Source organism: Chiloscyllium plagiosum, unplaced genomic scaffold, assembly GCF_037043375.1.
Source record: "Chiloscyllium plagiosum isolate Xiang-an unplaced genomic scaffold, Cpla_swu_hap1 HiC_scaffold_6, whole genome shotgun sequence".
Taxonomy (NCBI): Eukaryota; Metazoa; Chordata; class Chondrichthyes; order Orectolobiformes; family Hemiscylliidae; genus Chiloscyllium; species Chiloscyllium plagiosum.
Genome location: NW_028270144.1, coordinates 63,550,544 through 63,573,734, shown reverse-complemented (window position 1 = coordinate 63,573,734; position 23,191 = coordinate 63,550,544). Strand labels below are relative to the sequence as shown.

The 23,191-nt window shown below is 44.6% G+C and overlaps 1 protein-coding gene across 1 annotated transcript in view; it reads left to right on the top strand.

The window, feature by feature from the left end:
• ccdc83 (coiled-coil domain containing 83) overlaps positions 1–23,191 on the top strand; it is a 77,629-nt gene that overhangs the window by 16,069 nt on the left and 38,369 nt on the right. The window contains exons 4-5 of the mRNA XM_043691603.2: positions 2,162–2,330; positions 17,239–17,406. Of these exons, the coding sequence (XP_043547538.1) occupies positions 2,162–2,330; positions 17,239–17,406 (337 nt within the window). The remainder of the gene's footprint in view (positions 1–2,161; positions 2,331–17,238; positions 17,407–23,191) is intronic.

Sequence of the window (23,191 nt, the reverse complement as noted above, 5' to 3'; positions counted from 1 at the left end):
CGATTTCTTGGATTTCTCGGTCGTGCTTCTGCAGTGCGGCTGAGAGCGAGTCCCAATGATTTCTGGATTCTACAATAAAGGCATCGATCTTCGAATCCAGCTTGGAAATCATTTCTGCAAGGCTTGTCACTGTAGGCAAGTCCCCCGGGGCGGCTGTGGACGCCTCTGCTGCCGCTGGAGAAGGTGGGGGAGGGGTTCCTGCTTGCTGAGAGCTGTGGGCTCCCTTCCCTTTAGTCATTTTTACTTAGGATTAAATTGTTTAAATGTAATATTACACAACTAATTAAATTACACAACTATTATAAATGATTTGGTGAGCGTGGTAGGGGGTGGGTGACCTACTGTACCCAAGTCTTGGGAGGAGCACTATAGACTCAGTCTTGCTGGGTCACCGCCATCTTGGATCCCCCAGACAAGTAATGTTAAGCAAATTAAACTCTACCTAATCTTTACAATCAGCTGATATAAACTGTTTGAGTAATGTAACTCTTGGCTACTGCATAATTTGTATTATTGACAATTTGCTGCCTGTTACCTTACTGAAGCTTTTCCATGTGGCATTGTTTTTGTGCTATTTTATTTGTTCATGGGATGTTATGACCTTAATAATTAAGGCCAGCATTTATTGTCCGGAGGGTAGTCAATGATCACCCTCACTACTACGGTCTAGAATCAGATGTCAGCCAGACGATGTAAAAATGGCAGATTTTAGGAAAGGACATTGAATTTGATAAGTCTTAAAAACAATTGATGATGGTTACATGGCCACCATTAAGCCAACTTTTTACTCAATCAAATTCTATCATCTGCCAAGGTGGATTCAAAACCATGTCTTCTGAACATTAACCTGGGATTCTGGATTACTAGTTCAGTGATGTTACTACTAAGCCACCGTTTTCTCTGTGAGATTGTGGTATAGTAGTAGTGCCCCTATCTCTGGGCTAAAATGTCCAGGTTCAACCCACATGCCATGAATATGCCATGTTATGGTATGTCCAAGCAGGTTGTTTAAAATGAATGAGAATCCTAGGGAAATTCAAGAGGTCTGGGTGTGTCTGTGGAGAGAGAAATGGAGATAGCATTTCAAGTCTGGTCAGACTCTTCATTAGAACCCCTCTTCAATTATATAAGACTTTCAAACTTTGCACTAATAAGTGCAGAACTATGATACCAGTCTTTCTAAAATTTGAAGTGTGCATTTCTTATTCTGTTGACATAATTATATTAGACAGTTACATGTATTTTATAATTACAAATAAACTCGACAAGAAAAACTTCACAGGCCCAATTATTATGAAACACAGGATAAGTTTATTTGCTCAAAATAGTAAATAAATTCACAATTTCAATATGAAAAGTAATAAGTAATAAAATAGAATTCTATCTGAAATTCCAAGGGAAGAGGTTCCTTCAGGGGCTGCTATCTTCATAACTCATGTGGATTTCGCTGATGACATAATTAAAGAAACGTGCTTGAAATAATACTGTGTACAAATTTCTCCTCCAATATCAATTGCATGTTTATCACCCTATTGCTGTACCTGAGAAACACTTCTGTTCTCTTCCCTGCTTATGGGTTTCACTAACTCGTTATTTATGAAAAGTAGCCCATGAAATTTTCCTATATTTTTTGAAACGTCAGATTGTGTGCCTTCGTAATACAAAGATGAAGAATCCAGACCCAAAACGTCGACTCCCCTGCTCCTCTGATGCTGCTTGACTTGGCTGTGCTTTTCTTAGCTCCACAATTCAGTTGTCGTTGGAGGTCAATCATCTCAGCTTTAGATGTCAACTTTGACTTTTGTGATCAAGTCCTGGAATGGGACTTGAACTCACAATCTTTTGATCAGAGTTGAGAGTACTATCAATTAAGCCACAACTGACAGAATCAGCACTAAAATATCAAATTACAGTTTCATCTTCATGAGATGCAGATTATAACATCTTTGAAACAAATTAACATTTTTTAGTTGGGTCTGGGGTTGATGAGGGAGAAACCAGGTAGAGTTCTATATCATTTTACAATAATGTCTTAACATGTGTTGATGCAATCTACATTATTAACTTATGGTTGGGCTCAAACTAAGGTTTGACAAATATATCTTGAAGATCATGGCCAATGCTCTTTTAATAATATTAAATTTATCTGCATTTTTGTAAGAATGAACAGTTGAAGAAGGAGCAGAAGGAACACATCAGAATTCTAGTCAGAAAAGCAAAGGAGCTGGAGAAAGAGCTAGAACGCAAAGAGAAAATCAACAATGAACAAGTAGCACAAGCTTTAAAAGAAAAATTGGAAATAATTAAACAAAACAAACAGCAAACACAAGGTATTTTCATTTATATTAACAGAATTTCTGTTCTCAAGACTTTAATATTCAAATGGAGTGAGGGGGGCAATTATAGACAGTAGGGTGGGACCTTGTAGTGAATCAGAGAGGAGCTCTGGAAAGGCAGGTTCATATGGTCACAGTAACTCTGATCTTTACATGTGTAGGACAATGAAGTGCACAGGAACTTCCAAAGCTATAGGATTTGGAGGTAAAGTGGACACATTCATAAACATGGCACAATGGAAATGTTGTTGGGAGGTCAGCTGAAAAGTCATGGGTGCCACACAGTAAGCAACACAAAGGAAACATGAAGGAAGGGGCAGAAATTTGTACATCACAGTCAGAATCTGCAGTTTACTCACATTGAAATTAATTTGGAAACTTGCTTTGTTAGATTGAAGTAAACTGCAATAAGCTATTCAAATGGATATGGTAAAAACAATGACTGCAGATGCTGGAAACCAGATTCTGGATCAGTGGTGCTGGAAGAGCACAGCAATTCAGGCAGCATCCGAGGACAGGCAAAATCGACGTTTCGGGCAAAAGCCCTTCATCAGGAATAAAGGCAGAGAGCCTGAAGCGTGGAGAGATAAGCTAGAGGAGGGTGGGGGTGGGAGAGAGTGGCATAGAGTACAATAGGTCAGTGGGGAAGGAGATGAAGGTGATAGGTCAGGGAGGAGAGGGTGGAGTGGATAGGTGGAAAAGGAGCTGGGCAGGTCGGACAAGTCCGGACAGGTCAGGGGATCGAGTTTCTGGAGGTTAGAAGCTAGGATGAGGTGGGGGAAGGGGAAATGAGGAAACTGTTAAAATCCACATTGATGCCCTGGGGTTGAAGTGTTCCGAGGCGGAAGATGAGGCGTTCTTCCTCCAGGCGTCTGGTGGTGAGGGAGCGGCGGTGGAGGAGGCCCAGCACCTCCATATCCTCGGCAGAGTGGGAGGGGGAGTTGAAATGTTGAGCCACTGGGCGATGTGGTTGATTGGTGCGGGTGTCTCGGAGATGTTCCCTAAAGCGCTCTGCTAGGAGGCGTCCAGTCTCCCCAATGTAGAGGAGACCGCATCGGGAGCAACGGATACAATAGATGATATTAGTGGATGTGCAGGTAAAACTTTGATGGATGTGGAAAGCTCCTTTGGGGCCTTGGATGGAGGTGAGGGAGGAGGTGTGGGCGCAGGTTTTACAGTTCCTGCGGTGGCAGGGGAAAGTGCCAGGATGGGAGGGTGGGTCGTAGGGGGGCGTGGACCTGACCAGGTAGTCACGGAGGGAACGGTCTTTGCGGAAGGCGGAGAGGGGTGGGGAGGGAAATATATCCCTGGTGGTGGGGTCTGTTTGGAGGTGGCGGAAATGTCGGCGGATGATTTGGTTTATGCGAAGGTTGGTAGGGTGGAAGGTGAGTACCAGGGGCGTTCTGTCCTTGTTGCGGTTGGAGGGGTTGGGTCTGAGGGCGGAGGTGCGGGATGTGGATGAGATGCGTTGGAGGGCATCTTTAACCACGTGGGAAGGGAAATTGCGGTCTCTAAAGAAGGAGGCCATCTGGTGTGTTCTATGGTGGAACCGCTCCTCCTGGGAGCAGATACGGCGGAGGCGGAGGAATTGGGAATACGGGATGGCATTTTTGCAAGAGGTAGGGTGGGAAGAGGTGTAATCCAGGTAGCTGTGGGAGTCGGTGGGTTTGTAGAAGATGTCAGTGTCAAGTCGGTTGTCACTGATGGAGATGGAGAGGTCCAGGAAGGGGAGGGAGGTGTCAGAGATGGTCCAGGTAAATTTAAGGTCAGGGTGGAATGTGTTGGTGAAGTTGATGAATTGCTCAACCTCCTCGCGGGAGCACGAGGTGGCGCCAATGCAGTCATCAATGTAGCGGAGGAAGAGGTGGGGAGTGGTGCCGGTGTAATTACGGAAGATCAACTGCTCTACGTAGCCAACAAAGAGACAGGCATAGCTGGGGCCCATACGTGTGCCCATGGCTACCCCTTTGGTCTGGAGGAAGTGGGAGGATTCAAAGGAGAAATTGTTAAGGGTGAGGACCAGTTCGGCCAAACGAATGAGAGTGTCGGTGGAGGGGTACTGTTGGGAACGTCTGGAGAGGAAAAAATGGAGGGCTTGGAGGCCCTGGTCATGGCGGATGGAGGTGTAGAGGGATTGGATATCCATGGTGAAGATGAGGTGTTGGGGGCCGGGGAAACGGAAGTCTTGGAGGAGGTGGAGGGCGTGGGTGGTGTCTCGAACGTATGTGGGGAGTTCCTGGACTAGGGGGGATAGGACAGTGTCGAGGTAGGTAGAGATGAGTTCAGTGGGGCAGGAGTATGCTGAGACAATGGGTCGGCCAGAGTGGTCAGGCTTGTGGATCTTGGGAAGGAGGTAGAACCGGGCAGTGCGGGGTTCCCGGACTATGAGGTTGGAAGCTGTGGGTGGGAGATCTCCTGAGGTGATGAGGTTCTGTATGGTCTGGGAGATGATGGTTTGGTGATGGGGGGTGGGGTCATGGTCAAGGGGGCGGTAGGAAGAGGTGTCCTCGAGTTGGCGTTTGGCTTCAGCGATGTAGAGGTCAGTGCGCCAGACTACCACTGCGCCCCCTTTGTCCGCTGGCTTGATGGTGAGGTCAGGATTGGAGCAGAGGGATTGGAGGGCTGCGCGTTGTGAGGGTGAGAGGTTGGAGTGGGGGAGGGGGGTCGACAGGTTGAGGCGGTTAATGTCCCGGCGGCAGTTGGAAATGAAGAGGTCGAGGGCAGGTAATAGGCCAGCGCGGGGTGTCCAGGTGGATGCAGTGTGTTGGAGGTGGGCGAAGGGGTCCTCAGAAGGTGGGCGGGAGTCCTGATTGTGAAAGTAAGCTCGGAGGCGGAGGCGACGGAAGAATTGTTCGATGTCACGGCGTGTATTAAATTCATTGATGCGTGGACGGACGGGGACGAAGGTGAGTCCTTTGCTGAGGACTGATCGTTCGTCCTCAGTGAGGGGGAGGTCTGGGGGGATGGTGAAAATTCGGCAGGGCTGGGAGGTGGGAGCTGGTGTGGGTGTAGAGCTGGGAGTGGGGTCGGAGCCAGTACCTGGAGTGGGTGTGATGGTGGGGGGAATGGGGGTAGAGTCATGAGCAGGGGTAGTTCTGGGGGATGGGGATAGTGACAGTGGGGTCTGTGGGGGGCGTGTCAGCAGAATGCAGGTGAGTGGCGCTGGTGGGGGCGGAGGTGGTGGCAGACACGGCAGTAGGGGTGGCGGAAGTCACTGAGCGTGTGGCATCGGCGATGATGTGAGGGCCAGAAGTGGCTGTGGGAGTGGCCATGATGGGGGCAGAAGTGACATCATCAATCAGCGTGGTGGTGGTAGCTGCATCAGCCGCATGGCTAATGGTGTTTCCGAGGCCAGGGGAATCTTCTGGAATGTTCAAGGAGCGCTGGTTATGGAGCTGGGTAGATAAAAGTTTGTTGTACTTACAGTTTTTGATGTTTGAGATGGAATTGAAATACTGTTTGTTGAGAGTATGGATTCTCCTGAGGATGTGGTACAGAGTGGGTCCTTTGCAATTCTGAGAGAGTGTGGCCCTCAGCTGAGGCAGGGCAGACTGTAGAGAGGTTAGGTACCGGCGCATTGCTGCAAGCGTGGAGCGGAGGATCTTGATGGAGAACCGTTGCTGGTGTTTTTGAATCTGTAATCTGTACTGTTTGTCCTGTTCGGGTCCGAACTCTGCTGGTTTAAAGGTGGTCCGGAGTCCGTGTGGGGTGAGTTGGTTACGGAGACAGGCACTGAGGAAGCAAATGTGGCTGTGATACCGAGTTTGTTTCAGGACATGGTTGAAGAGCTTCAGGGCTGAGGAAATGACCTGGGAGTTGCAATGAGAGAGAGACTCCCTGAGATTCTTGTAGAGAGAGGAGGAAAGCTTCTTCAAGGCAGGCATCCTTGCAAGAGGATTCGCAGTAGGGTTAAAATCAACGAGGTAAAAACAATGACTGCAGATGCTGGAAACCAGATTCTGGATCAGTGGTGCTGGAAGAGCACAGCAATTCAGGCAGCATCCGAGGACAGGCAAAATCGACGTTTCGGGCAAAAGCCCTTCATCAGGAATAAAGGCAGAGAGCCCATGGATATGACCATATGCACATTTGGTTAAAAAAATTTTTTTTTTCTTTGGTGGAATAATATTTTTAGAAGTTGAGGGTTTGTTAGTAATTTAAATGATCATGCCTCCACTGATTCACTAATGCCACCCATCTGGCTTCAATTTGCATTGCATTGGCAGGTCATTGTGCAAAAATACATTTCAAAAATTATGACTTGATGCTATCATGATAATTACATTGTGCATAGCAATTGCCTCCTTGTCATTTCATCTAAGCATGAGAACAACACACTTAAAAGCAGCATATGAACTTTTCATTTCATGTAAATACTGAATTCTTAGGTTTGTAGGACAATGCATTGCAGCTGCCACGTTCACACAGAATTCTAAGGATGCAGGGATGTGGTCTGTGATGTGGAAGGGAGCCTTTTCTTTCCGGGGAAATCATCATTAGATTACATTAGATTACATTACAGTGTGGAAACAGGCCCTTGGGTCCAACAAGTCCACACCGACCCGCTGAAGCGCAACCCACCCATACCCCTACATTTACCCCTTACCTAACACTACGGGCAATTTAGCATGGCCAATTCACCTGACCTGCACATCTTTGGACTGTGGGAGGAAACCGGAGCACCCGGAGGAAACCCACGCAGACACGGGGAGAACATGCAAACTCCACACAGTCAGTCGCCTGAGGCGGGAATTGAACCCGGGTCTCAGGCGCTGTGAGGCAGCAGTGCTAACCACCGTGCCGCCCATGTTCACATTCTGGCAAAATTCTGCTACCAATGCATGAAAACTTTAATTGTATTAGACCCTCACGACAATGACCTCCTTGGGATACCTCCATTGTGATGGATGAACAAATAAACCTGTATTACCTTTGTGGCATTTGCTACAAATTATCTGCTTATAGATCTCACATGAAGATCACTGTGGCTGGAGGACTTGTGGTCTTGATGCAACTACATGGACAATGTGGAAGATATAAGAAACCCATGCAAAGACTACAACCTCCTGCAGCTGCCACACCACTTATAACGGACTAGCAACAGATACATATTCGTGAAGGAAGCAATGGAAAATCAGGAGATCCTGCATTTGCAGGCCACGCTTTCAATATCTTAATTGTCAGAAAGGATTATTAAAGACATTCTGGCACAGCATCGCTTAACTGTTTAATCTGCAGGAACTGGATTTGAAGTCAGAAACCCCATGTTGTAATCCCAAACTAGTGTTTATTAAGGTTGGAATTGTCTACAATTTTTATGTGAGTAGCTCATTTTCGGAAGCAAGTTGGGTTCTGTGTGTTGTCCCCCAGCCCTCAATTCATAAATGCATTTGATTTGTTTCTGATGTCATTTTCTCCAGAGCGCAGCTCATCATATTCTTCCGATGTGATGAGAAGAATTAAATAGTCCAGGCAGTGGGATTTTAGATCATTGTTGTCTTCCAACAGGTGCAGGGCTCTATCAGCTGCACCAACGGTTGCTTAAAGAGTGCCTTTTCACCAACCTGCAGGGTTCATCAACAAAAAAGGCTACAATGTTGCTTACACTTCCACCAGAGCAAAGGTGAATAGTTGAACATGTCTTAACAGCTCTGATGGAAATTTGCAGTGTACCCTGAAGAAAATGTTCTGCACCAGTGTCACATATTGCACCCTTGACAGCTAAAACCGACAAAGGAGGGGGACACAGTGGGAGGTGAGATGTGTTGAATGCAGACAAAATTTTCTGAGGATGAAGATGATGATTAGAATACTGATCAGGAGGGCCATCCAAGATAGTGTGACAAAGCAATGCATCATTGAGCTAAAGAAGCCAGGGATATCATAAACGAAACCCACACCTAGGATGAATGAACCAGGTTTGGACTTCACTTAATTATTTAATGTTCTGATTGTGATATGGGAGGCACCACCTGCTTAGTGAAAAAAATATGGGACCTTGTTAGCTTTGCAGTCTTTGACTTTTGGGGTAGCTGAATAAATGTCTGGTTATGCATTTGACTGTAAAGTTGATATTTTTGGATGCTTGCCCTTTCATGCAAGAGTACAATTTCACATATATTTTAAAAAGTGAAAAGTTTCTTACTATATTTTACCTATGCCACCTATGTGTCCTCAAAAAGTTTCCTTCTTCCTCTCTCTCTCCCACTATGTCAAAATGCAATCCTGACTTCTGCAGTTGAGATAGAGAGAAGCTGCTGTGTGGTTGGCCATACTGTCTTGGAAGGCTTGAGCACACACTCACTGGTGCCTTTGGGCCTGCTGAAGTCCTCCTGCCCAAGTGCAGGTTCACCATTCTTCCTTGACCCCCACCTCCCCCTCACTCTCCGTTCCACTTGAAACTAATACAAGCTTTGGGATCACAGGCAAAGCAGAACTGAAAGGGTTAGGAAACCTGGGAGTGCCCTGAGAAGATGCTTCTTGAGGGTTGAGGGGTTTAGTGGGGAGTCTGTCTGTTGCTCCTCCCCATTTTGGCTGGCAACTGATACTACCTTGTTTCCCTAAGAGGAAGGAGCCTTTTCAGTGAGGTCAAGGTACTGCAACACCACCGCTTTGCCATTGATGCTGAGCACCTGTGGCTAGTGCAGTGGAGTGCATGTCTATGCACATATGTGTCAGACACCAAGTATGCTGGACCTGGTTCTCCAAAGTGGTTGCCAACTTGTGTTCATCAATATGCCAAAGCCGCATGGTACTGATAATGTTGATGAATTAGTTTGTCCTTTGATCCATTGTACCACATTGTTTTGGCAACTATGCCAATTGTTCCTTTACCTGTCTGTGCAATTTGGTGAAGTTATTACTAGCCAAGAACTGGGACTTGCCTTCAGCTTTGGGCTGAGCAGATGCCTGAGCTCGAGCAATTTTCCAAATGTAAGGTGTTTTTTTCCCTCAACTAGCTGAGGAGATATGACTGTTCACCAGATTGGACTGCCAACCGAGACGGAGTACCAACCAATGTGAAAGCTTCTGAGCTGGAGGGAGGTGGCAGATGTAGACAGCACAGTGGATTCTCCTGTGAGATGGAGATGGAGCTGAGAATCTCTGGCCTGGTCTTTTTGTAGAGGTTTGCAGGGTGCCACTAGTTCCAGCATGGGACAGGATTTGTTGTCTCAGAAGGATAAAATCTTGTGCCAATTAAAAATGATTTAGCACTGATGGAATGGGAGCACCATAGCACAACACAATGGAGCTTACTGGGTTGGTTCACCATCAAGGTCCCTCATCCCCACATGAGCAGTTATACTTGTCAGCTAAAACAGAATATTCTACTTGTAAGGAGTGAGGAACCTGTTTCCACTCTCACAGCTTCCTTATCTTGGATGTTCCAGCCTAGTATGGGCCACCACTTCCTGCACAGCCCACCAGGCTGGTTTTGATTCTATCCTCCTGCAACTGTCTGTGTGGAGTGCGCATTCTCCCCTTGTTTCTGTGTGTTTCCTCCAGATGCTGTGGTTTCCTCCCACAGACCAAAGATGTGCAAGTTAGGTGGATTGGCTGTAGTAAATTGCCGCTGAAAATGTGTTGCTGGAAAAGCGCAGCAGGTCAGGCAGCATCCAAGGAGCAGGAGAATCGACGTTTCGGGCATGAGCCCTTCTTCAGGAATCTGCAGTCCTCACTTTCTCCCTGTAGTAAATTGCCCCAGTGTCCAGGAATGTGCAGGTTAGGTGGAATAGCCATGGGAAATGTAGGGTTACAGGGACAGGGTAGGGGTGTGGGTCTGGATGGGATGCTCTTTGGAGGGTCAGTGCAGACTTGATGGGCCTGATAGCCTGCTTCCACCCTGTAGGGATTCTATTATTCTATGATAAAATGGAGAGATTAAGTGTGATAGAAGTGTATGACAGAGATATTAATGGTGATGCAAGAGCAGAAGAGATAATGAAGTTTCCCTACTGAGTGTATTGGAAATACTGAGGGGCAGGAGGGTTAGTAGTGTGGAGCATAAGGTAGGTCAGACCCTTTAGGGTGGACATAATGCATGCAGTGGTGAGAGCTGTAGCTCATGGTCCTTGGTGAGATGTTTCTGAACTTGCAGAGTTAGAGTGAGTGGTATCCTTTTGAGGTAGCAGAGAGAAGGTGATGGCACTTATTCTTGTGGAGTGCAAAAGATTATTGACCTTTTTTGCACTGCTGTGCATCCCAATTTACCAGAGACATAGCACTGACATGGGCTGCAATTTGTGTCTGTGCTGGCTGTGTCTGGTGACATGGCCTCCTTGTCAATTGGCTGGAAAAAGGATCGTTCTCCTTTTCACCTCCCCATTCCATAAGATTTTCAGATCACTGTCCATGAAGCAATGAGTGAGTTTCCATTTCCTCTGGGCCCTGTCCTAATTCTAGAGACTGAACAGAGTGAGGGTCATTCCTGGTTCATAGCATTTAGAACGGTGTACAGCTGAGTTTTCAACATGGCTCTGGGGGGTACAAGTCACAAGGACCTGTCAGTGGCAAGAACATTCACCTCTCTGGTTATGCGATTCCCTGAGATGTGCCTTCAGTCCCTTGGATGCCAGATTAACAAAGTGATGAGCATTGTGTGAGAAGTGCTGCTATGAGAAATCTCATGTGACAAAATCTTAAAGTGAAAATGTGAAAAATATTTCTCGATGAGGTTCAACTATTCACTGCCATTTAGTATTCCGTTACCTTCCAAACTATAAACAAACTTCCAAACTTTGTTCTTTTAAGATAGCTGATGAATAATTCATTGTTGTTTACAGCACAGAAAGATGCCTTTTGGCCTATATTCCTGAAGGATATGCTAATACAAATGGATATCTGAATACTACTAAAATGTTTTGAGAGTTTCTACTCAATCATCTTTCCATCACTCTCTAAGTGTAAAATGTCTCAACTTCCCTCTTAGCTTTCTACCTCTTGCCTTAAATACATGCACCCTGGTTACTAACACCACTACATATAGAAAAATGCTTTCCTATCTAGTTTATCGATGCCCCTCAATCTTAGTGTTATAAAATCATATAGCATGCAAACAGGCCCTTCAGCCCACCATGTCTATGTCGATGAACAAACACCAGATTACACTAATCCCATTTACTTGCACTTAATCCATAGCCGATTATTCCCTGGCATTTTAAGTACTCATCGAGATGCTTCTTAAATTTGCAAGAGCACTTGCCTCCATCGCCCCTCAGGCAGCATGGATCACTCTCAGGAGAAAATAAAATTCCTCAGATCTCCTCTAAATCATTTGCTCATGAGCATAAACCTATGCCCTCTGGTAATAGACAGTCTTAGAGTCATAGAGATGTACAGCATGGAAACAGACCCTTCTGTCCAACTCATCCATGCCAACCAGATATCCTAAACTAATTTACTTCTATTTACCAGCACTAGACCCATATCCCTCTAATCCCTTCCTATTCATATACCCATTCAGATATCTTTTAAATGAGTCCAGAACTAGAGGGCGTAAGTTTAGGGTGAGAGGGGAAAGATATAAAAGAGACCTAAGGGGCAACTTTTTCACGCAGAGGGTGGTACGTATATGGAATGAGCTGCCAGAGGATGTGGTGGAGGCTAGTACAATTGCAACATTTAAGAGGCATTTGGATGGGTATATGAATGGGAAGGGTTTGGATGGATATGGGCCGGGTGCTGGCAGGTGGGACTAGATTGGGTTGGGATATCTAGTCGGCATGGACGGGTTGGACCGAAGGATCTGTTTCCATGCTATACATCTCTATGACTCTAAATGTTGTAATTATACTAGCCTCCACCACTTCCTCTCGCAATTCATTTCCGTACATGCACCACCCTCTGCGTGAAAAGGTTGCCCCTTATGTCCCATTTAAGTTTTTCCACTCTCATCCTAAACCTATGCCCTCACGTTTTGGACTCCCCCAGCCCACAGAAAATGCCTTGTCTATTTATCCTACCCATGCCTCTCATGATTTTATAAATCTCTATAAGGTTAACCCTCAGCCTCTGATGCTCCAGGGAAAACAGTCCCTGCTTATTCAGCCTCTCCCTATAGCTCAAACCCACCAACCCTGGCAACATCCTTGTAAATCTTTTCTGAATCCTTTCAAGTTTTACAACATCCTTCCTTTAGGAGGAAGACCAGAATTGCACACAATATTCCAAAAATGGCCAACCAATGTCCTGTACAGCCACAGCATGACCTCCCAACTCCTATACTCAATGCGCTGACCAATACAGGAAAGCATACCAAATGCCTTCGTCACTATCCTATCTACCTGTGACACCACTTTCAAGAAACTATGAACCTGCACTCCAAGGTCTCTTTGTTCAGCATCACTTCCCAAAACTTTACCATTAATGCAGCATCTCACATTTATCTAAAAATAAACTCCATCTGCCACTCCTCAGCTCATTGGCCCATCTGATCTAGACCCTCTTGTATTCTAAGGTAACCTTCTTTGCTGTCCATTACACCTCCAATTTTAGTGTCATCTACAAACTTACAATACTCCCTGTGTGCACATTCAAATCATTTATATAAATGATATAAAGCAGTGGATTTAGCACAGATTCTTGTGGCACAACACTGGTCATAGGTCTTCAGTGTGAAAGGCAACCTTCCACCACCACCCTCTGTTTTCTACCTTCGATTCAGTTCTGCATCTAAATGGCTAGTTCTCCCTGTATTCAACGTAATCTAACCTTGCTCAGCAGTCTTATCATGAGGAACCTTGTTGAACACCTTACTGAAGTCCATATAGATCACATCCACCACTCTGCCCTCATCAATCCTCTATGTTACTTCTTCAAAAAACTCAATCAAGTTAGTGAGACATGATTTCCTGTACACAAAGCCATGCTGACTATTCCTAATCAGTCCTTGTTTTTCCAAATAAATGTAAATCTTGTCCCTCAAGATTCCCTCCAATGACTTGCCCACCACTGATGTCAGGTTTACCGGTACATTGTTTCCTGGCTTTTCCTTACCACCTTTCTTAAATAGTGGCACCACGTTACTGTCAAGGAGAAGAAATTCCCATGATCTACTCTGTCTATGCCTCTTATAATTTTGTATACCTCAACCAGATCTCCCTTCAGCCTACTCTGCTCCAAGGGAAACAAATTTAGACTATCTAGTCTCTCCTGAGACTTCCATCCCAAGCAACATCCTGGTGAAGTTTCTGTGCATCCTCTCCAATACAATCACATCCTTCCAATAGGGTGGCAACCAGAACTGCACACAGTATTCTATCTGTAGCCTAACCAATGTTTTTTAAAGTTGTAACAAGATTTTGCTCCTATAATTTGCACCATTGCTAATGAAGATAAGCATCCTGTATGCCTTCATCACAAACCTGTCTACCTATGCTGACATCTTCAGGAATCTATGGACTTGTCCATCAATGTCCCTTTGTTTCTCAATACTTCATTGTGTATATCCTTCCCTTATTATACTTTCCAAATGCATTACCTTGCACTTATCAGAATTAAATTCCATCTGCCATTATTCTGCCCAAATTACCAGCCAATCAATATCACAATGTAGTCTGAAAGCATCCTCCTATCAACAACACCAATTTTTGTATCATCTGCACACTTATGAATTGAGCCTTCTACATTCATATCCAAGTCGTCTAACAAATAACAAGGGTTCTAGCACCAGTCCCTGTGATACATTGCTGGTCACAGGCTTCCAATTCCAAAACAACCCTGCATCATCACCCTTAGCCTCGTATTTGTAAACAAATTTTGGATCCAATTTGCCAACTTGCCTTGGATTCCATGACCACTTACCTTTTGGACCAGTGTTCCATGCAGGACCTTGTCAAAGGCCTACCTGAAGTCTATGTAAACCACATCAACTGTTCTGTCCTCATCAATATATTTAGTCACTGTTTCAAACAATTGAATTAGTCAGATAAGACCTCCCTCTAACAAATCTATGCTACTCTCTCTGATCAATCCTACCTTTCAAAGTATCGATTAATCCTGTCCTTTGAATTTTTTCCAATTATTTGTCTACCACTGACTTCAGACCAACTGGTGTGTAATTATCTGGCCCATCCCTGCTGCCCTTCTTGAACAAAGAAACCACATTTGTTTCCTCCAGTCATCTGACACTTCAGCTGTGGCTGGCAAAATATTAAATATATCACCATGGCCCCATCAATCTCCCCCCATGCCTCCCAAAGCAGCCTGAGTTCATCTCATCAGGCCCTAAGGATTATATACCTGTATGCCCGCTAAAACATCTACCACTTAATCCTTAATAGTCTTAATGTGTTCTAGAAACTCACCATCCTAACTGAAATCCCTGGCTACAATGTCTTTCTCTTCTGTGAATACAGATGCAAAGTATTCATTTAAGACCTCTCCCATGTCCACTGGCTTCACGCACAGATTGTCCCTTTGATTTGTAATCAGTCCCACCCTGTCCTTTGTAATCTTATCAATTTTAATATACCAATAAAAAGCTTTGATTTCATCTGTCAAAGATAATTTCCTTTTTAAGCAACCTCCCACACTCTCTATACTTTTGAATGCCATCTCCCTGTATTAAATGCACTGATCTGACATATGCTTCCTCTTTTTGCTTTATCAAACTCTTGATATCCCCTGACATTCAGGATTCCCTGGACTTGCTGTCCTTGCCCTCCACTCTGAAAGGACCCCTCCCCCCCCCCATTCCCATTCTCACTATCCTACTTTTAAAAGGCTCCCACTTTCCATATGTGGCCTTAACTAGAAGTATCTGCTCTTGATCTATGTTTGCCATTTCCTGTATTGACCTTCATCTAATTTAGACACTCCAATTCCTGGATTACCCTTATCCCTTTGAAACTTAGAGTTATGGTCACTATTCCCAAAATGCTCACCTACTGAAACTTCAACCACTTGATTAGTTTCATTCCCTAGGCTTAGATGTAGAACTGCCCCATTTCTAGTGGACTGACATAAAAATATTCCTGGATGCACTTTAAAAGTTCCACCCATCCAATCTTTTCACACTTAAGGTGATCCCAGTTAATGTTAGCAAAGTCCCTTACAATTATAACATTGTATTTCTCTTACCTTCCTCTGATTTGCCTACATATTTTCTCCTCTTTCTTCCTCTGATTCTTAGGAGGCCAATGAAGTAATCACCCCTTTTTTATCTCTATGCTGTACTCAAATGGCCTAATTTGAAGACCCTTCCAGGGTTTTATCCTCATTACTGTATTCATGGTTTCCTTTATCAATAATGCAATGCTCCCACCTCTCTGACTTCCCACCCAATCATGTCTAAAACTTCTACATCACTTCGATGTGATGGTCAAGAAAGCATAACGCCTCTACTTCCTCAGAAAATGAAGGAAGTTCAGCATGTTCACAAAGACTCTTCCCAATTTTTATAGATGTGCCATTGAAAACAACCTATCTGGATGTATCACATCGTGGTATGGCAACTGTCCTTCACAAGATCGCAAGGAACTACAGAGAGTCGTGAGCAGAGCCCAGGCTATCACACCAACCAGCTTTCCATCTATTGACTCCAACTGTACTTCCTGCTGCCTTGGGAAAACAACCAACATAATCAGAGACTCTTCTCACCCTGATTATACTCTCTTCCACTTTCTTCCATCAGGCAGAAGATTTATAATTTTGACTACAAGTACGAACAGATACAAGAACAGCTTTTTCTCCGTTGTTGTCATACTTTTAAATGGACCTCTCAAATGTTAATTCTGATCTCTGTCCCTGCAGCTTTAACATTATATTTTGCACATTGTCTGCTAGTCTGATGCACTTTGTATGGTACAAGCTGCCTGTAGAGCACACAAAACACAACTTTTCACTGTATCTCGGTACATATGACAACAATAAATGAAACCAAATCAAATCAAATACCCTGCAATGTTGAGCTGTCAGTCCTGTCCTTCTTTGAACCATGTCTCAGCAATTGCAACATTACCATATTCCCACGTGCTGATCAATGCTCTTATCCATTTTACCAGTCAAGTTCCATGCATTGAAGTAGATACAATTTAGTTTTCTAGACCTCCTATATATTTACCCTGCCCATTTGTTCTCCACCTACTACACTGTCCTAGTGTTTCTTCTATATCTGATTAGACCTTGCAACTACTCTGTGCCCCAATTCCCTGCAAATTCAGTTTAAACTCTGAACCTTCACTGCCCAAAGGAAATCAACCCAGCCTAATCAACTTTTTCTCATAGCTCAGATTCTCCAGCCCAGACAAGGATGTATTTGCCCTTTGGAGAGGCAATGGCCTTGTGATATGATCACTGAACTATTAATCCAGAGACCCAGATAATGTTCTAGAGACCCTGGTGTGATCCTTGCCATGACAGATGATAGTATTTGAATTAAATAAAAATTTGGCATTAAGAGTCATAAATCCATTGTCAATTGTCAGAAAAACCCATATGCTTCACTAATGCCCTTTGAGAAGGAACCTGTCATCATTACCTGGTCAGGCCTACATGTGACTCCAGACTCTCAGACTCATGTGGTTCACTCTTAACTGTCCTCTGGGCAACTGGGGATGTACAATAAATGCTGGCCAAGCCAGTGACACCCTCATCCCATGAAGGAATTAGGAACCAAAAGAGGGGCTGAATTAATACATTAATCCTTCACAAACAACAATGTTGTTGGAAGCATTTGTTTTGTTTGCAAATAAGAAATTTTCAAATGTAAATTACACTTATTTATTCAACGTTTCTTCTCTCCAAATTCTTGAATGAACTATTCCTGATTTCTTTGAGTACCTGTTTTATTAACATTTATCTTATTTCTTCTTGATTGTGATTATCTGACAAACTGGAAAAGCTGTGTACCGAGCTGAGAATTCATACAAATACTGAATGTATTTTTTTTTGTTTGAGTCAGAGTTGCTGAATTCTTTAAAAGTTGTGGAGCAGAAAATTCTGAAGGAGGAAGAAGTGAAAGCATACTGGCTGGAGTACAAGAATGTTGGAAGCATTGAACATCGCAGAATTATTACGGTTCGAGAAAATGAACTTGTGGAGCTGGTGAAAAATTTTCGTGAAATCGAAGGTATAGAGTCATATGTTTAACATTTCAGAACAGAAATTAAGACAGGTGCTAGATGACTTCCTAAATGTCCAAAATAATTGTCAGCATCCTCTAGTCATAATTAATTTAAGCAGTAATTATTTATATATGCAATTAAGAGGCCCAAGGCCTAGGTTTCCCACTAGTACTGACTGTACTTAGAAAGTATCTATGACAGTGATCATCTGCAGAAGAATAAGTTACTTTCAAGGAAAGCATAATCTTGATTACTGCTGAGCCTAGCTGTCCCACCATTGGGATTATTAATCTTAACTTTTATTGCATATCGATCTTCTTCTTACCCTGATCATCCTACTCCAGGCTCTGGCTCTGTCCTAAAATGTCTCACTTGTTGACCCCAAGTTGTATAGTTATTCAGGAACTAGATTTTGAATCATTTTTGAAAGGAAAAGCATATGAACAGACAAATTAGGAACACAAGTAGTCCACTCAGTCATGGAGTCTGCTCCATCATATGTTAATAAGCTGATTGTTGCTTAACCCTGAAAGCCTACTCAAACAATCTATTTTCTTGTCAGGTAAAATCTTCCTTCATCCCTAAGTGTCTGAGAATCAAGAGACAGCCATTCAACCAATTAGGCCAATTCATTTAGATTATAGAATTCCAACAGTGTGGAAGCAAGCCATTTGGCCCATTGATTCTATAACAACCATCCAAAGAGCATCCCACTCAGACCCACCTCCCTACCCTGTCTCTGCAACATTGCATTTCCCATGGCTAATCCACCTAACGTTCACCTTCCTGGACTCAATGGGCAATTTAGCATGGCCAATCCACCTATTCTGCAACTCTTTGGACTGGGGGAAGAAACCAGAGCACTCGGAGGAAACTCCTCCAGATGCGGGGAGTCATGCCTGATGTTGTGAGACAGCAGTGCTAATTACTAAGCCACTGTGCCACTCAAAGCTGATCATCGACCTCAATGCCATTTTCTCGTCACTATCTGCATATCTCTTGATGTCAGTTTGATCTACTGATTTCTGTCATATTCAATGATTGACAGTCAACAACTCTATGGGATAGAGGCTTCCAAATATTCACCATTCTCTAAATGAAGAAGTTCTTCCTCATCTCAGGTTTGAATGGCTTTATCCTGAGATGATGCCCCCAGCTTTTAGACTCACCAACCAGGGGAAGCAACCTAAGATACATCAATCCTGTTATGCTCTGTAAGAAGTTTGTAAGTTTCAATTAGATCAACCCTCATTTTATAAAACTCTAGGGAATTAAAAATCCTGTCCTTTAAAAATCTCCTTATCAGAAGATCCTGCCATCCTAGGGAATAATCTGATAACTCTCCAATACACTCCTTGCATGGCACGTACTTCCAGGAGAAAGCGAGGACTGCAGATGCTGGAGATCAGAGCTGAAAATGTGTTGCTTGAAAAGCACAGCAGGTCAGGCAGCATCCAAGGAGCAGGAGAATCGACGTTTCGGGCATGAGCCCTTCTTTAGGAGATGCGGTGGAGAGCATCGTCGACCACGTCGGAGGGGAAATTGCGGTCCTTGAAGAAGGAGGCCATTTGGGCTGTTCGGTAGTGGAATTGGTCCTCCTGGGACCTCTCAGTCCCAACCCCCGGATTCAGCACTACTCTCTTGACCTGCAATCTTCTTCCCGACTTCTCCGCCCCTACCCCCACTCCGGCCTATCACCCGCACCCTCACCTCCTTCCACCTATCGTATTCCCAGCGCCCCTCCCCCAAATTCCTCCTGCCCCCCCCCCCCACTTTTATCTCAGCCCGTTTGGCACACCAGCCTCATTCCTGAAGAAGGGCTCGTGCCCGAAACGTCGATTCTCCTGCTCCTTGGATGCTGCCTGACCTGCTGCACTTTTCCAGCCACACATTTTCAGCTCTGGCACGTACTTCCCTCCAGACATAAGGGTCTAGAACTATATACAATAGTTGAAAAGTGTGGTGCTGGAAAAGCGCAGCATGCCAGGCAGCATCCGAGGAGCAGGAGAATTGACGTTTCGGGCATAAGCCCTTCTTCAGGAATGAGGCTGGTGTGCCAAACGAGCTGAGATAAAAAGTGGGCGGGGGGGGAGTGCTGGGAATACGATATGTGGAAGGAGGAGAGGGGGTGTGGGCGGAGACGTCGGGAAGAAGATTGCGGGTCAAGAAGGCGGTGCTGAATCCGGGGGTTGGGACTGAGAGGTCCCAGGAGGACCAATTCCACTACCGAACAGCCCAAATGACCTCCTTCTTCAAAGACCACAATTTCCCCTCCGATGTGGTCGACGATGCTCTCCACCGAATCTCCTCCACTTCCTGCACCTTCGCCCTTGAACCCCGCTCCCCCAATGACCACCAGGACAGAACCCCACTGGTCCTCACCTTCCACCCCACCAACCTCCGGATATATCGTATCATCTCCATCATTTCCACCACCTCCAAACGGACCCCACCACCAAGGATATATTTCCCTTCCCACCCCTATCAGCGTTCCGGAGAGACCACTCCCTCCGTGACTCCCTTGTCAGGTCCACACCCCCCCACCAACCCAACCTCCACTCCCGGCACCTTCCCCTGCAACTGCAAGAAGTGCAAAACATGCGCCCACACCTCCCCCTTCACCTGCCTCCATGCCCCAATGGATCCTTCCATATCCGTCGCAAATTCACCTGCACCTCCACGCACATCATTTCCTGTATCCGCTGCACCCGATGTGGTCTCCTCTACATTGGGGAGACAGGCCGCTTACTTGCGGAACCTCTGGGACACCCGCACCAACCAACCCAACTGCCCCGTGGCTGAACACTTTTAACTCCCCCTCCCACTCCGCCAATGACATGCAGGTCCTTGGCCTCCTCCATCGCCAGACCCTGGCCACACGACACCTGGAGGAAGAACACCTCATCCTCCGCTGAGGAGCCCTCCAACCACACGGGATGAATGTAGATTTCTCCAGCTTCCTCATTTCCCCTCCCCCCACCTTATCTCAGTCCCAACCCCCGGATTCACCACCACCCTCTTGACCTGTAAACTTCTTCCCGACCTCTCCGCCCCCACCCCCTCTCCGGCTTATCACCCTCACCCTCCCCTCCTTCCACCTATCGTATTCCCAGCGCGCCTCCCCCAAATCCCGCCCCCCCACCTTATATCTCAGCCCACTTGGCACACCAGCCTCATTCCTGAAGAAGGGCTTATGCCCGAAACGTCAATTCTCCTGCTCCTCGGATGTTGCCTGGCCTGCTGCACTTTTCCAGCAACACACTTTTCAACTCTGGGCTCCAGCATCTGCAGTCCTCACTTTCTCCCAAGTATATACAATACTTCAGGTAGCTCTATATAATTGCAGAAAGACAATTTTACTCCTGTACTCAAATCCTTTTGCAACAAAGACCAATATTATGGCAAGTCCCAAGGATTTGGTGGCTTACATCCTCGGGTCATAAAGGAAGTAGTGGCAGAGATAGTGGATCCATTGGTTATAATATTCCAAACTTCCTTAGATGCAGGAGAGGTTCCAGTAGATTAGAAAAATGCTTCAAAAAGGAAGGCAGAAAGTAGGAATCTACAGACCATGTGTCATTGGGAAATTATTGGAATCCAATATTGAAATAATAACAAAACATTTAGAAAGTCAAAATACAATCTAAAAGTCAGCGTGGTTTTATGAAGGGTGAATCATGTTTGCCAAATTTGCTAAAAGTTCTTTAAAGATGTAACAAGCAATGTGGATAATGAGAATCCTGTAGATGTTGTATATTTGGATTTCCAGGGTGAGCTTGCCAGTTGGATATAAAATTGGCTTAACGTCAGGAAATAGAAAGTCATGATAGAGGGTTGTTTTTCAGACTGGAGACCTGTGAGCAGCAGTGTTTCATGGGGTTTGGTGCTGGGTCCACTTTTATTTGTCATTTATATAAATGATTTAGATGAAAACATAGAAAGCATGGTTAGTAAGTTTGCAAATGACACCAAGATTGTGGTATAGTGGACAGTGAAGAAGATTCTAAGATTACAAAGCGATCTTGATCAATGGGCCGGAGAGTGGCAAATGGAGTTTAATTTGGTAAATTGAAGGTTTGCATTTTGGTAAAACAAACAAAGACAAAACTGATACAATTAAAAGTAGGGCCTTGGGCAGTGTTTTAGAACAGAGGGACTTGGGGGTTTAGGTACATCATTCTTTGAAGTTTACATCACACCTGGATAGGGGAGTTAAGAAAGCATTTAGCATGCTTCCTTTCATTGCTCAGACGTTTGAGTATAGGTGTTAGGACATTATGTTGACATTGTACAGGATGTTGGTGAGATCTCTTCTGGAGTACTGTGTCCAGTTCTGGTTTCCCAGTTGTATGGAGGATATTATTAAGCTGGAGAGGGTTCAGAAGAGATTTACCAGGATGTTGTTAAGAACTGAAGGTTTGAGTTATAAGGAAAAGATGGATAGGCTGGGACTTTTCTCACCAGAGTGTAGAGGTTGAGAGGGGACCTTAGGGTGGGGAATTTCAAGACTAAGACGCATAATTTTAAGGTGAGTAGAGAAATTAAAAAAAAATGGGTGTAATTTTGTTTTCAAAGAGAGTGATTTGTGTGCAGAATGAACGTCTAGAGGAAGTGGTGAATGCGAGTAGTTACAATGTTTAAAAGACCAATTGGATATGTCATGAATAAGGAATGTTTGGAGAGATATGGGCCAGGAGCAGACAGGTGGGACTAGTTTAGTTTGGGATTATGGTTGGCATGGTCTGGTTGGACTGAAGGGTCTGTTTCTGTGCTGTGTGACACTATGACTCTATTTATTAAGGTTACTGCACAGAAGGTTGATACACAATGTTAGTGCAAAGTGGAATAAGTACATTAGCAAGAAATAGTTTTGGACTGGATGATGGTAGAATTAACCACCTAGCCGACCAAGGCCAATCCACTAGGAATTGAATCATTGCCTTGATTGGGCATATAAGTATCCCCTGACTGATTGTAGTCCCATTTGATCTCACTAAGATGCACCTCTAATTACAGAAATGGCCATTTGGTTAAAGTAAATGCAGTGTGTTTGTCCTATATGCTCCTAGCACATTCTGTATGTATAACATTGATGAAGCATGGTGCTGTACAGCATAATACCTACCCCACATTGACAGTGCATTGTCTGTCATTCCCTTTGCACTGAAAAACAATGCAAGTAAGAGGTTGGCAGAATCTTAAGTGGGCACAAAAAAGGGATTGTCCTGTGAGCAAATGTTAAACAGGTTGGGACTCTACTTTTTGGTATTCAAAAGAATGAGAAGTGAACTCATTGAAATGCAGGATTCTTGAAGAACTTGACAGGATAAATACTGAAAGGACGTTTCCCCTCATGGACTAGAAGGTACAAGCTCAAAAATTAAAGAGTGCCAAATTACAACTAAGATGAGGAGGAATTTCTTTTTTCAGAGGGTTGTAAGTCTTTGAGCACACAAAGAGTTGTGGGGGCAGAGTCCTTGTGTATATTTAAGGTTGAGACAGATGTATTTGTGATCAGTCGAGAAACTAAAAGTTACAGGGAAAGGACAGGAAAGTGGATGTGAGGAATGTTGGATCAGGAGTGATCCTATTGAATTGTGGAGCAAATTTGAGGGGCCTAATAACCTTCTCCTGTTCCTATTTCCTTGGTCGTCTTATGGTGTAAGATTAATTTAGGTAGGTGAATGAGATGTGTGTAGAAGTCTATGTGGGCAAATGACCATATCCATGACCTTCCAGAGAATTGAAAATCATGAATGTCCATGAAAATCTGAAGGCCTGGAGTGGTAG